This window comes from Chiloscyllium punctatum, chromosome 3, assembly GCF_047496795.1.
Source record: "Chiloscyllium punctatum isolate Juve2018m chromosome 3, sChiPun1.3, whole genome shotgun sequence".
In the NCBI taxonomy this organism is placed as follows: domain Eukaryota; kingdom Metazoa; phylum Chordata; class Chondrichthyes; order Orectolobiformes; family Hemiscylliidae; genus Chiloscyllium; species Chiloscyllium punctatum.
In genome coordinates, this window is record NC_092741.1 from 13,953,686 (window position 1) to 13,967,613 (window position 13,928).

The following is a 13,928-nucleotide window of genomic DNA, read 5'->3' on the forward strand; positions in this document are numbered from 1 at the left end:
TTCCTGGAGGGATAAATTGGAATGGGGGGAGGGGCTACCCAAGTCACGTCGGCACTTCTGAATGAACAGGTCAAATACAGGTAAAAGGCCAGAGTGAGGGATCCATATGGATGGAGAGTGTTGGAGGTGGGCGAAGGGATCTATTGGAAAGGGAGAGCAAACTTGTCCAAAGAAATGGGCACAGAGGTGAAGGCAATGGAAGAGGAGTTCAATTTCATGTTGTGCCCAAACTTCATTAAGGTGGGGACGAGGATGGCACAGTGGCTCAGTAGTTAGCCCTGCTGCCTCGCAGCACCAGGGACCTGGGTTTAATTCAGGCCTTGGGCAACTGTGTGCACATTCTCCCCTCGTCTGCGTGGGTTTCCTCCCACAGTCCAAAGATGTGTAGCTTAGGTGAATTGGCCAACCTAAGTTACCCATAATGTTCAGGGATGTATAGATTAGGTGCATTAGTCAGGGAATAATGTAGAGTAATAGGGTTGGGCAATGGGTCTGGCTTACTCTTCGGAGGGTTGGTATGGACTTGTTGGGCCAAAAGGCCTGCTTCTACACTGTAGGGATTCTATGATTCAGAGGGAGAAAACTGAGACCTTTGCTGTATAAAGAACATTGAAACTTATTTTGAAAAAAAGTTTAATTTTGTTTTGGATAGCTGAGCAAAGACCCACCTTACATTGTTTCAACCACTTACATATTTTCTTTGCAGAAATGTTGCATCATATGTAATCTCAGTCTTTTCAGTTCAGCTTTCATGTCAGGAAGCTATTGTTATAGGAAGAGTTTTGACATACTGGATTGTTTTCTTTGGAAGTGATCATGAAAACTTAAAAGAAAGCAACCCTAGTGTACTGAATATTCCCATTGTGTGAACCATCTTTGGCTGTATCTTAAAATGACATCCTCTGATTCTGCAACTCTTTAAACTTAACTTCAGTGCAAAATTCTAGATAGACAGAATGCAATTCATTCAAAATGCTCCAAATTTATGATTAAGTTTCATATTATCTAAATGTTATACTTTTTTTTAAATACAGGCCCACTTAGCAGGAATATTTGATAATGTAAATGAGGCAGTTTTCCACCCAAAGGAGTACGATACCATTCTGGCTGTCACTTCAAGAGAAGGAGAAAAAATTCACGTAATTATATATTGCAATTAGATAGTATAATTGATGCAATTTAAAATACATTTATAAGTATTATAAATCCATACTATTCTGCGAACTATTCGCTTTGGCTACAGTTAAGTATTGTAGTATATCATGTTACATAGATTTTAAGTCGAGAGTGTGATGCTGGAAAAGAACAGCAGGTCAAGCAGTATTCAAACAGCAGCAGAATCGACATTTCAGGCATAAGCCCTTCATCAGCATTTGATGATGATGCCCTTTGATTCCTGATGAAGGGCTTATGCCCAAAACGTCTATTCTCCTGCTCTTTGGAAGTTGTCGACCTGCTGTGCTTTTCCAACACCACACTTTTGACTTTGATCTCCAGCATCTGCAGTCCTCACTTTCTCCTATACAGATTTTAACCCAACAATGATGAAGAATGATGCAGATCCAACTAAACCCAAGAGCTTTGATACCATCCATGGCCATGTAAGCTTGATTGTCGCTGAATCCACCAAACCTCCTTCTGAACTCTTGACATGGGAATATCAATAAATCCATGTTACTTGTTGTTTCTTTGCTGTTGCTGGGTTAATATCCTGGAACACCCTGGTGTAGTGGGTTAATTGGACAGCTTAGAACCACCTTCTCAGAACATTAAGCATGTGCAATGTTACAATCCCCACAGAACATTTGTTAAAGTGTGATCTACATGAGATGAACAGAAAGAAAACCACTGGACAAGAATTCACTTTGTAAAACTGCTCTGTAACAAACTAAAATCAACATAGCTCAAATATTAATGAAAAGGTAAATTTTGGTTTGAATAGTCGATAAAACAAAGGTCCACCTTGAATAGTTACAACCATTTACATTATCTCTTCGCAGAAATGTTACATCATATGAAATCTCAGTCTTTCCAATTCAGCTTTTAAATTATAGGATCTTGTATTTGCCATCCAATCATTTCAACAGCAGCCAGATTCCACCTGAAATTCCCAGATACAGATATCAACAATTATGTGATCATCAATGAACTCTTGTTGATGCTAGTTTAAGAGTTTTCACTTTTTAAAAAACATTTCTAAACCATTCAATTCAGGTTTCAACTCCTTTGAGAATGGAGGTCATTTCCTTGCCTAAACCATATGTTTATTGTTCAAATCTCTGGAACTGAAAAAAGATTTTCAGCTAATGAACCAGTCAAATTGCTGTGAAGCACAATTGAATTCAACCATCTATTTAAATGTTTTACTTTCATTTCTTTTCTTTCTAAATTTATTTTAATTATTTGAGGTGTGGACATTGATGAAATTCAGATACATGTAGAAGCTGTAATTAAAAGCTTGCCTCATGATGCATAGGGGTCTTTCAAATTCATTAGCTACTGTTTTAGTGTGTTGGTGGGTTTGTGGGCCACCAACCCACCAACACACTAAAACAGCAGCTAATGAACTTGAACGACCTTACACAGACAACAAGCAAAACTAATATTATTTACAAAATACGATGCAAGGACTGTAACAAATACTACACTGAACAAACAGGTAGAAAACTAGCCAGCAAGATCCATGAACATCAACTAGCCACAAAACGACATGACCCACTCTCACTAGTATACTTACACACAGATAAGGAAGGACACCACTTCGATTGGGACACCACATCCATCCTAGGACAAGCCAAACAGAGCCACGCACGAGAATTCCTAGAAGCATGGCATTCCAACCGGAACTCTATCAACAAACACATCGCGTTAGACCCCATCTACCCCCTGAGAAAAAGAACATAAAATGACATCACCACAGGAAATGACATCACCAGCGCAAAGAAACCCAAACATATAAATAGAAAGCAGGAATCAGCAGCAGTGCTTTGCCTGGAGGCTCCCTGAAGATGTTACCTAGGAGGGTGATGAAATGTCTGGAAATGAACCTTCCAGCTCAGTGAGCAAAACTACATCCAGATACAGCAATGCGGTTAACTCTTAACTGCCTTCTGGGTAATTAGGGATAATCAATAAATGTTGGGCAGTCAGAGATTCTCACATTCCAAGAATGAATTAAAATAAATTTAAAATTCACCATTTGTTTCTGATCCATAATTACCTTTACTCAACCCTTTTCAGCGGGTATTTAAGATTCAACCCCATTGCTGTGGATCTGGAGTCACAGGTAGGTAAAGCCATCGCATTAGGATATTAGTGAACCAGATGTTTTATGACAATTTGCCACAGTTTACTTGGTCACCACCAAATTACCTTTTAACTAGATTTTTATTGAATTCATATTTCATTATCTACCACGCTTGGAATTGAACCCACATTCTCAGAATATTAGTTTGGGACTCTCGATCACATGACTAGTGACATTACCATTATGCCACTGCCTTTGAAAGAAACAAGAACTTCCCCATAACTTCCTGTGAAAACTCTCTGTAGAAACAAAATGCAATTTTCCTTGGGAAATTTAATTTTTTGTAGCATCCTTTCGAATTTATAAAAGGAATTTTCCATTCCTTCATTAAATCTGTGTGCCACCAAATATGGAAAACCAAATTAAAACCATGCAATGTTGGCCTTGAGCCATCCTCAAAATTCTCTTCTAATGTACAGCTGTTCAGCTTATATCATTCCAATTCTCTTTTTTGTTCCTTAACCTTATTGTCTTTTTCTAACTTCTCCCTTTCTGTTTCAAGTTCTCATTGCTCTGCCTTCTAATTTGAAGTGAAGGTCCTGGTGTTGGACTGGGGTGGACAAAGTCATAAATCACATGACATCAGATTATAGTCCAACATGTTTATTTGAAACCACAAGCTTTTGGACACATCACTCCTTTCTCAGGCAGTTAGTAAGAGCGAATACATCGGACACAGAATTTATAAGGGAAAGATTAAAGGGTCATGCAACTCATGCAAATGGATTGAACAAACCTAAATGGCTATTAAGTTGTTAATCAGATAAAACAGAAGTGCAGGTTTTGTTTGATTAACACGTAAATGCCAGAATTTCTCTCAAGTCACTGCTCCAAGATAACTTCAGGTTTTATCAAAAAGGTGACACCTCAAGTCAGACAATGTCATCCTGGAGCTAGACTGGTTTTATTTCCAAAATAGGAATTTTTAAAATGTCACATTGACTGACTGTCTACAGAATGCATACACATTCTCAAGCACACTCATATGCATACTCCCTCACACTCCCTCTCAAGAGCGTACACACACTTTCTCTCCCCCTCGCTTCTTCACACATGCAGACACACACCTTCTCAAACACATGCATTCTCTCTCTCACATATACACACATAAACCTATGTGTTGAATTTGCATTTGCAGTTTGTATTTGCAGATACATTCTATTTTGTTCAAAAAGCACACCATCTGTGGACAGTCAGTCAATGCAACAATTTAAAATTTACTAATTTGGCTCCAGGTTGAGATACAAACAGACTTGAAACATGGTTTCACACCTTAAATGCATTATCTGACCTGAGGTGTCACCTTTCTTCTGATAAAACCTGAAGTTATCTTGGGCCAGTAACTTGGAAAACATTCTGGGATTTGCATTCATCAATCGAAACCTGCACCTCTGTTGAATTGGATTAAAATTAGCGAAAACAGCTGGGACCTGTGAGAGCAAAAGAAATCAACAATATTCGAAAAAATCAGTTTGAGCTGACATTAGTCAACCTATATTAATAATACTGGAGTAGTTTTAGCTAAAGCTTGAAAGAAGGAGAAATACAAGTTGTTCTCAATTTCTCTTCCAAATTTCGCTGTTCACAGGGAGAAAGACAAGATTTTTATACTTAAAATATATCAATAGTTGAGAGAAATTATCATTAGACATTCATCATTCATTAGGCCGATATATTGAATTTTGATCTGTGTTGTCCTATTGACTTTCCAAAACAGTAAGTTACACACGTCATTCCATGACTTTGTTTTTGAACATGAATGTCTTTTTTTCGGCTAGAAGTTGAATTTCAAAACATCTGAGGAGCCATTTAATCATATTCTGACGAGGGTTGCCAAGGTTAGGAAATTCAGACTGTGTCATGTTTGTTAAGTTTAGCATTGTTTCTGAGCTTTTGCCATACTCCTTTAACTTACTGTATTATAACACAGGGGTTGGCCACTTACAACCATAGGGTCATAGAGATGTACAGCACGGAAACAGACCCTTCGGTCCAACTCGTGCATGCCAACCAGATATCCCAACCCAATCTAGTCCCATAGTCCAGCACTTGGACAATATCTCTCCAAATCCTTCCTGTTCACAAACCCATCCAGATACCTTTTAAATGTTGCAATTGGACCAGCCTGCACCACTGCCTCTGACTGCTCATTCCATGCACACACCATCCTCTATGTGAAACATTTGCCCCTTAGGTCCCTTTTATATCTTTCCCCTCTCACCCTAAACCTATGCCCTCTAGTTCTGGACTCTCCCAGCCCAGGGAAAAGACTTTATCTATTTATCCTATCCATTCCCCTCATGATTTTATAAACCTCGATGAGGTCACACCTCAGCCTTTGACACTCCATGGAAAACAGCTCCAGCCTGTTCAGCCTCTCCCTATAGCTCAAATCCTCCAACCCTGGCAACATCCTTGTAAATCTTTTCTGAACCCTTTCAAGTTTCACAACATCCTTCCGGTAGGAAGGAGACCAGAATTGCACGCAATATTCCAACAGTGGCCTAACCAATGACCTGTACAGCCGCAACATGACCTCCTAATGTCCATACTCAGTACTCTGACCAATAAAGTAAAAGCATACCAAAATGCCTTCTTCACGATCCTATCTACCTGCAACTCCACTTTCAAGGAGCTATGAACCTGCGATGCAAGGTCTCTTTGTTCAGCAACACTCCCTAGGACCTTATCATTAAGTGTATAAGTTCTGCTAAGATTTGCTTTCCCAAAATGCAGCACCTCACACTTATCTGAATTAAACTCCATCTGCCACTCCTCAGCCATTGGCTCATCTGATTAAGATCCCACTGTAATCTGAGGTAACCTTCTTCGCTGTCCACTACACCTCCAATTTTGGTGTCATCTGCAAACTTACCAACTATACCTCCCATGTTCATATCCAAATCATTTCCCATTAGGCAATTTTAACTGTTTCCCACAATTCCACACCTCCATTCTAACTGATGTAAGACTTAATAACCATCTAGGCTTGTTCAAAAATTTGCATAAGTTGTATGACTCTGTCATCTTTTCCTTAAATTCTGTGTCCGATGTATTCTCTCTCACTCGCTGTCTGAGGAAGGAGTAGGGTCTCTGAAAACTTGTGGTTTCAAATAAACCTATTGGACTGTAACCCATGGTAATGTGATTTTTGACGAATTTCAAGTTGACCCTAAATTCCTCTGCTACAACCTCTAACTTATCCTTTTTTAATTATTCCAAAATGAAACCTGCATGATGGATCATAAGTTTTATTTTGAACTTGGTGAATGTGATCGTTTATGACTAAAACATGTTCAGGGTCCAGGTGTTTTCAAACAACAGAACACAAGTTTTTTTAACATTATGAGGCAGAGGGATTCATATGGTAGTAATGTCACTTGACTATTAATCTAGAAACCTCAGCTGATGTTCTAGGGATATGGATTTGAAGCATGTTGCTGTGCAGAGGGATCTGGGTATCCTTGTGCATGAATCACAAAAGGTTGGTCTGCAGGTGCAATAGGTAATTAAAAAGGCAAATGGAATTTTGTCCTTCATTGCTAAAGGAATTGAGTTTAAAGCAGGGAGGTTAAGTTGCAGCAGCTGGAGTATTTTGTGCAGTTTTACTCTACTTACCTGAGAAAGCATGTGTTGACACTAGAAATGGTGCAGAGGAGGTTCAGTAGGTTGAATCCAGTGTTGAAGGGGTTAGCTTATGTGGAAAGACTGAGTAGACTGGCATTATACTCATTGGAATTTAGGAGAATGAGGTGTGATATTCTAGAAGCATATAAAATTAAGAAGGGATGAGATAACATAGAGGTAGAGAAGATGCTTCCACTGGCTAGTGAAACTAGGACAAGAGGGCATCGTCTCAGAATAAAGGGGGCAGGGGGAGCAGATTTAGGAATGAATTGAGAAGGAACTTCTTACAAAGGATTTTGAATCTATGGAATTCCCTGCCCAGTGAATTAGTTGAGGCTTCCGCAGTAAATGTTTTTAAAGCTAAGTTTGATAATTTGTTTGAACGGTAAAGATATTAAGGATTATGGAAAAAGGGTGGGTAAATGGAGCTGAAGCCATGAAAAGATCAACCATGATCTTACTGAATGGTGGTGTGAGCTCGAAGGGCCTACTCCTACTCCTGGTCCTTGTGTTCTTATGCTCTTATTTGAATCCCACCATGGCAGAAGGCAAATCAAATTTGGTAAATTCAGGAATAAAAACTGAGATTATGGCAACCAGTGCTAAAGAACTACAAATATTTGTAAAAATCCACTTGGCTCACCAATGTCCTTTGGGAAGGAAATTTGCTATCCTTACTAGGTCTGGCCAACATGTGACTCCAGACCTACAACAATATGGTCTGATCTGTTAGAGGTAGGCAACAGGTGCTGATTTAGGCAGGAACAACCGTGCGCCATGAACAAATTAACAAAGTGTATTCCATTTGAAATCCCCACACAAGATAAAAGTATTCTTTGAAAGCTCATGATTAACAATGTATTTTCCTCATTTCAATGTTTTTGAACATGTTTAAGTATCCCACATGTTATATTCTATTATTATGGATGGTGATGCATGTTTGTCACTTTTTTTTTCCATGTTTGACATGCAGCTGGATAATCCAGTGATTGCAAAAGGCCCTGTGGAGCTATGGTTAAGTGATTTATTGCGTGTGCAGCAAGCATCATTGCATACTGTGATTAAATTAGCATATTACAGCTTCAGTGAACCAGATTTCCAGCTTATACCTTTCCTCTATGAGGCTCCAGGCCAGGTAAATCAATAAAGATAATTTATGTTTTGATTTCTTATCCTTTCTTAGAATCAGGCCATGCATACAGTCTGAACTTGATTTCATAAGTGTAAAGGCAAAAATATTCCAGTTTTATAACACAATTTATGCCAGGAGTTCAAAATTTTCTTTCAAATGCCATTTCCAGTGTAGTCTTTACAAACTGTTTTCTAAAGAATGACCCTGAAAAGAAAGATAATTAATTAATGTGAATCAGTTATTGATCTAACAGTGAACATTCAATTCAGGTTTTGCCAAGACTACTCAGCTCATGACCTCTTTGCAGTGTTATGAAGTTGAAGGATTGTACCGTAGAATGAATGCTGTTCTGCACTGAGAGCTTATGAGAGCACTCTCAGTGTACGTGAAAACTGAAAATATGTAACAATGGCTGTGAAATGGATATCTGAATTGGTTACTGTTTTATTTGAATTTAACCAATCAGTTTAAATTATGCCACGATACTAAAACCCAATCGACTTTGAATTTATTATTTTGCCAACATCGAACCAATGAGATGATCCAGTGTTGGAGATATAAAAAAGGCAGACATTTTGAAAATCAGACAGGGCAACTGCCATCGAGACAGACCCAAAAAAATGTGGATCGATTTCTACCAATGGTACCTTTTCATATGAAACATATTCGCAGTAAAAAGAAAGAAGATGAATCAAGGAGATCTTCAGGCGGAAGAAGACAGAGAGCAAAGATAACAGCCGCTGTATGGTTTTGAAATTAAGTTGATGTAATTTTAATAGGGGTTTTGTTGGAATAGTGTATTATTATACATTTGGAAGCAGGTAAGAAGCAGTTAAGAGAAAGGGAGGCTTAGAGGTGTGAATAATTGTCATTTAATGTTCACTTTTAGAATTAAAGAGTAAATTGACATTATTTTCTTGAAATAGTGGAATTTGGGGAGTTCTCTGTCACTCATATTTTTACAAATTATGAGGCAAGCTGAGCTTTTCTGGGTGTTTGGTTTAATTCACAGCGGGGTTCACTGCTGTGTTGCAACAACAGTCTTCTGAATTTCAAACGTGGGGTGACAAAAACTGTTCTTGGTATCAAGGCCCAGTTTGACTGAGTGTGGCATGAATCATCAAAACTCCAGTTTATTAATTAAACATGATTTCCCTTTCATAAACCAAGGCTGACTTTGTCTAATCGTGTTAATGGTTTCCAACTTAGCTGTTACTACATCATAGAGATGTACAGCATGGAAACAGACCCTTCGGTCCAACCCGTCCATGCCGACCAGACATCCCAACCCAATCTAGTCCCACCTACCAGCACCCGGCCCATATCCCTCCAAACCCTTCCTATTCTTATGCCTACCCAAATGCCTCTTAAATGTTGCAATTGTACTAGCCTCCACCATATCCTCTGACAGCTCATTCCATACACGTACCACCCCCTGCGTGAAAACTTGCCCCTTAGGTCTCTTTTTATATTTTTCCCCTCTCACCCTAAACCTATGCCGTCTAGTTCTGGACTCCCCCACCCCAGGGAAAAGACCTTGCCTATTTATCCTATCCATGCCCCTCATAATTTTGTAAACCTCTATAAGGTCACCCCTCAGCCTCCGACGCTCCAGGGAAAACAGCCCCAGCCTGTTCAGCCTCTCCCTGTAGCTCAGATCCTCCAACCCTGGCAACATCCTTTTCTGAACCCTTTCAAGTTTCACAACATCTTTCTGATAGGATGGAGACCAGAATTACATGCAATATTCCAATAGTGGCCTAACCAATGTCCTGTACAATGTCAGCAACATGACCTCCCAAATCCTGTACTCAATACTTTGACCAATAAAGGAAAGCATACCAAACGCCTTCTTCACTATCCTATCTACCTGCGATTCCACTTTCAAGGAGCTATGAACCTGCACTCCAAGGTCTCTTTGTTCAGCAACACTCCCTAGGACCTTACCATTAAGTGTGCAAGTCCTGCTAAGATTTGCGTTCCCAAAATGCAGCACCTCGCATTTATCTGAATTAAACTCCATCTGCCACTTCTCAGCCCATTGGCCCATCTGGTCCAGATCCTGTTGTAATCTGAGGTAACCCTCTTTGCTGTCCACTGCACCTCCAATTTTGGTGTCATCTGCAAACTTACTAACTGTACCTCTTATGCTCACATCCAAATAATTTTGTAAATGTCAAAAAGTAAAGGACCCAGCACCAATCCTTGTGGCACTCCACTGGTCACAGGCCTCCAGTCTGAAAAACAACCCTCCATCACCACCCTCTGTCTTCTACCTTTGAGCCAGTTCTGTATCCAAATGGCTAGTTCTCCCTGTATTCAGTGTGATCTAACCTTGCTAATCAGTCTCTCATGGGAACCTTGTCGAACAACTTACTGAAGTCCACATAGATCACATCTACTGCTCTGCCCTTATCAATCCTCTTTGTTACTTCTTCAAAAACTCAATCAAGTTTGTGAGACATGATTTCCCACACACAAAGCCATGTTGACTATCCCGAATCAGTCCTTGCCTTTCCAAATACATGTACATCCTGTCCCTCAGGATTCCCTGCAACAACTTGCCCACCACTGAGGTCACACTCACTGGTCTATAGTTCCCTGGCTTGTCCTTACCACCCTTCTTAAACAGTGGCACCACGTTAGCCAACCTCCAGTCTTCCTGCACCTCACCTGTGACTATCGATGATACAAATATCTCAGCAAGAGGCCCAACAATCACTTCTCTAGCTTCTGACAGAGTTCTCGGGTACATCTGATCAGCTCCTGTGGATTTATCCACTTTTAACCCTTTCAAGACATCCAGCACTTCCTCCTCTGTAATCTGGACATTTTGCAAGATGTCACCATCTATTTCCCTACAGTCTATATCTTCCATATCCTTTTCCACAGTAAATACTGATGCAAAATATTCATTTTGTATCTCTCCCATTTTCTGTGGCTCAACACAAAGGCCGCCTTGCTGATCTTTGAGGGGCCCTATTCTCTCCCCAGTTACCCTTTTGTCCTTAATATATTTGTAAAAACCATTTGGATTCTCCTTAATTCTATTTGCCAAAGCTATTTCATGTCCCAGTTTTGCCCTCCTGATTTCCCTCTTAAGTATACTCCTACTGCCTTTATACTCTTCTAAGGATTCACTCGATCTATCCTGTGAATACCTGACATATGCTTCTTTCTTTTTCTTAACCGAATTCTTTAGTCATCCAGCATTCCCTATATCTACCAGCCTTCCCTTTCACCCTGACAGGAATATACTTTCTCTGGATTCTTGTTATCTCATTTCTGCAGATATAATCTGCAGTAACCCTTAAACTCTCTTTAAACTCCCACATCTGACAAGAAGTACAGATCACTGCAAAGGCCATTTTTGCTCCTTCACAATCTACAGATCCAGAAAATAACACCATCTTATTCCTCTACAAACACTGCCCCAGGTTAAATTAATAGCTATAGCTTATATTTTAAGTTTAATCAAGAGACCTATCTCCAAAAATATATATTCAAAAAAGAATCCACTATACTCACTACTGCAGCCGTTCTTTTGGACAGACTTAAAACAACAATTAACTTATCTGATTCTGTGCTGTGAACTTCGCCCAGCAGTTCCTCCAAGAATAGTTGTGAATTTCACAGTCTTTTATAATAGTCACTAGCATTTTCCCCACCACTGATATTAAGCTAACCAGTCTGTAATTCAATTAAATGACATTTCTGGAGTTATTTGCTTTAATCCAATGGGACCTTCCCAAATTTAAGGAGTTTGGAAATCAAAACCAATAAACCAATTATCTCACTAGCCATTTCATTTAAGTACTTGGATATAGAATATCAAGACTTGGGAACTTGGGAACTGCAGCTCCAACATTGTACTCAGTGCCACTTAGGATCAGGAAGTTAATGAGGCATATGTCAGGGAAACAGGCCCTTCAGCCCAACTCGTCCATGCTGACTATGTTTCCTGAACCAATGTCCCATTTGCCTGTGTTTTGTCCATACCCCTCGAAACCATGTACGTATCCAAATGTCACAGAGATGTACACACAGAAACAGATCCTTTGGTTCAACTCGTCCATGCTGACCAGATATCCTAACTTCATCTAGTCCCATTTGCCAGCACTTGCCAATATAACCACGCCGTAAAAGTAATCTAATCTAATCTAATCTAATCTCTGAACCCTTCCTATTCATATACCCATCCAGGTATCTTTCAAATGCTACAATTGTACTAGCCTCCACCACTTCTTCTCACTGCTCATTCTATACAAGCACCATCCTCTGCATGAAAAGATTGCACCTTAAGTCCCTTTGATATTTTTCCCCTCTTACTCAAAACCAATGCCCCGTAGTTTTGGACTCCCCCACTCCAGAGAAAAGACCTTTGTCCTATCCATGCCCCTCATGATTTTATGAACCTGACACTCCAGAGAAAACAGCCCTAGCATATTCAGCCTCACCCTGTTCTCAAATCCTCCAACCCTGGCAACATCCTTAAAAATCTTTTCTGAACTCTTTCAAATTTCACATCCTTCCGATAGAAAGGAAACCAGAATTGCGTGAAATATTTCAAAAGTGGCCTAACCAATGTCCTGTACAGCCGCAACATGACCTCCCAACTCTTGTACTCTATACTGAAAGTGCTTTTCCAGCAACACATTTTCAGCTCTGATCTCCAGCATCTGCAGTCCTCACTTTCTCCTCTTGTACCCTATACTCTGACCAATAAAGCAAAGCCGACCAAACGCCTTCTTCACTGCGACTACCTGCGACTCCACTTTCAATGAATTATGATTCTGCATTCCAAGGTCTCTTTATTCAGCAACTCTCCAGAACCTTACCATTAATTATATAGGTCCTGCTCTGATTTGCTTTTCCAAAATGCAGCATCTCGCATTTACTGAAATTAAATTCCATCTGCCACTCCTCTGCCCATTGTCCCATCTGATCAAGATCCTGTTGTAATCTGAGGTAACCTTCTTTGCTGTCTACTGCATCTCCAATTTGGTGCCATCTGCAAACTTACGAACTATGCCTCCTATGTTCACATCCAAATCATATATAAATAATGAAAAGTAGTGGACCAAGCACCAGTCCTGTGGTATGCCACGGGTAACAGGCCTGCAGTCTGAAAAGCAAACCTCCATCACCACCCTCTGTCTTCTATCTTCGAGCCAATTCTGTATCCAAGTAGCTAGTTCTCCCTGTATTCCATGTGATCTAACCTTGCTAACCAGTCTACTATGAGGAACCTTGTCCAATGCCTTACTGAAGTCATATAGATCATGTCCACTGCTCTGGCCTTATCAATCCTGTTTGTTACTTCTTCAAAAAGCTCAATCAAGTTTGCATGACATGATTTCTCATGCACAAAACCGTGCTGACCATCCTTAATCAGTCCCTGCCTTTTCCAATACATATAAATCCTGTCCCTCAGGATTCCCTCCAACAACGTGGCCACCACTGATGTCAGGCTCACCGGTCTATAGTTCCCTGGCCTTTCCTTATCACCTTTCTTAAATAGTCCCCCCATGTTTGCCAACCTCCAGTTTTCCAGCACCTCACCTGTGACTATCAATGATACAAATATCTCAGCAAGGGTCCCAGCAATCACTTCCCTAGCTTCCTACAGAGTTCGAGGGTACACCTCATCAGGTCTTAGGGATTTATCCACTTTTACGTATTTCAAGACATCCAGCATCTCCTTCTCTGTAATATGGATATTTTTCAAGGTGTTACCATCTATTTCCCTACATTCTATATCTTCCATGTCCTTCTCCACAGTAAACACTGATGCAGAATACTCATTTAGTATCTCCCCCATCTCCTGCTGCTCCATAGGCAGGCTGCCTTGCTGACCTTTGA

At 40.1% G+C, this 13,928-nt stretch overlaps 1 protein-coding gene across 1 annotated transcript in view; it reads left to right on the top strand.

Moving 5' to 3' along the window:
• Positions 1 to 13,928, top strand: part of LOC140453945 (dynein axonemal heavy chain 8-like) — a 1,117,430-nt gene that overhangs the window by 638,890 nt on the left and 464,612 nt on the right. The window contains exons 40-41 of the mRNA XM_072548819.1: positions 1,035 to 1,139; positions 7,908 to 8,069. Of these exons, the coding sequence (XP_072404920.1) occupies positions 1,035 to 1,139; positions 7,908 to 8,069 (267 nt within the window). The remainder of the gene's footprint in view (positions 1 to 1,034; positions 1,140 to 7,907; positions 8,070 to 13,928) is intronic.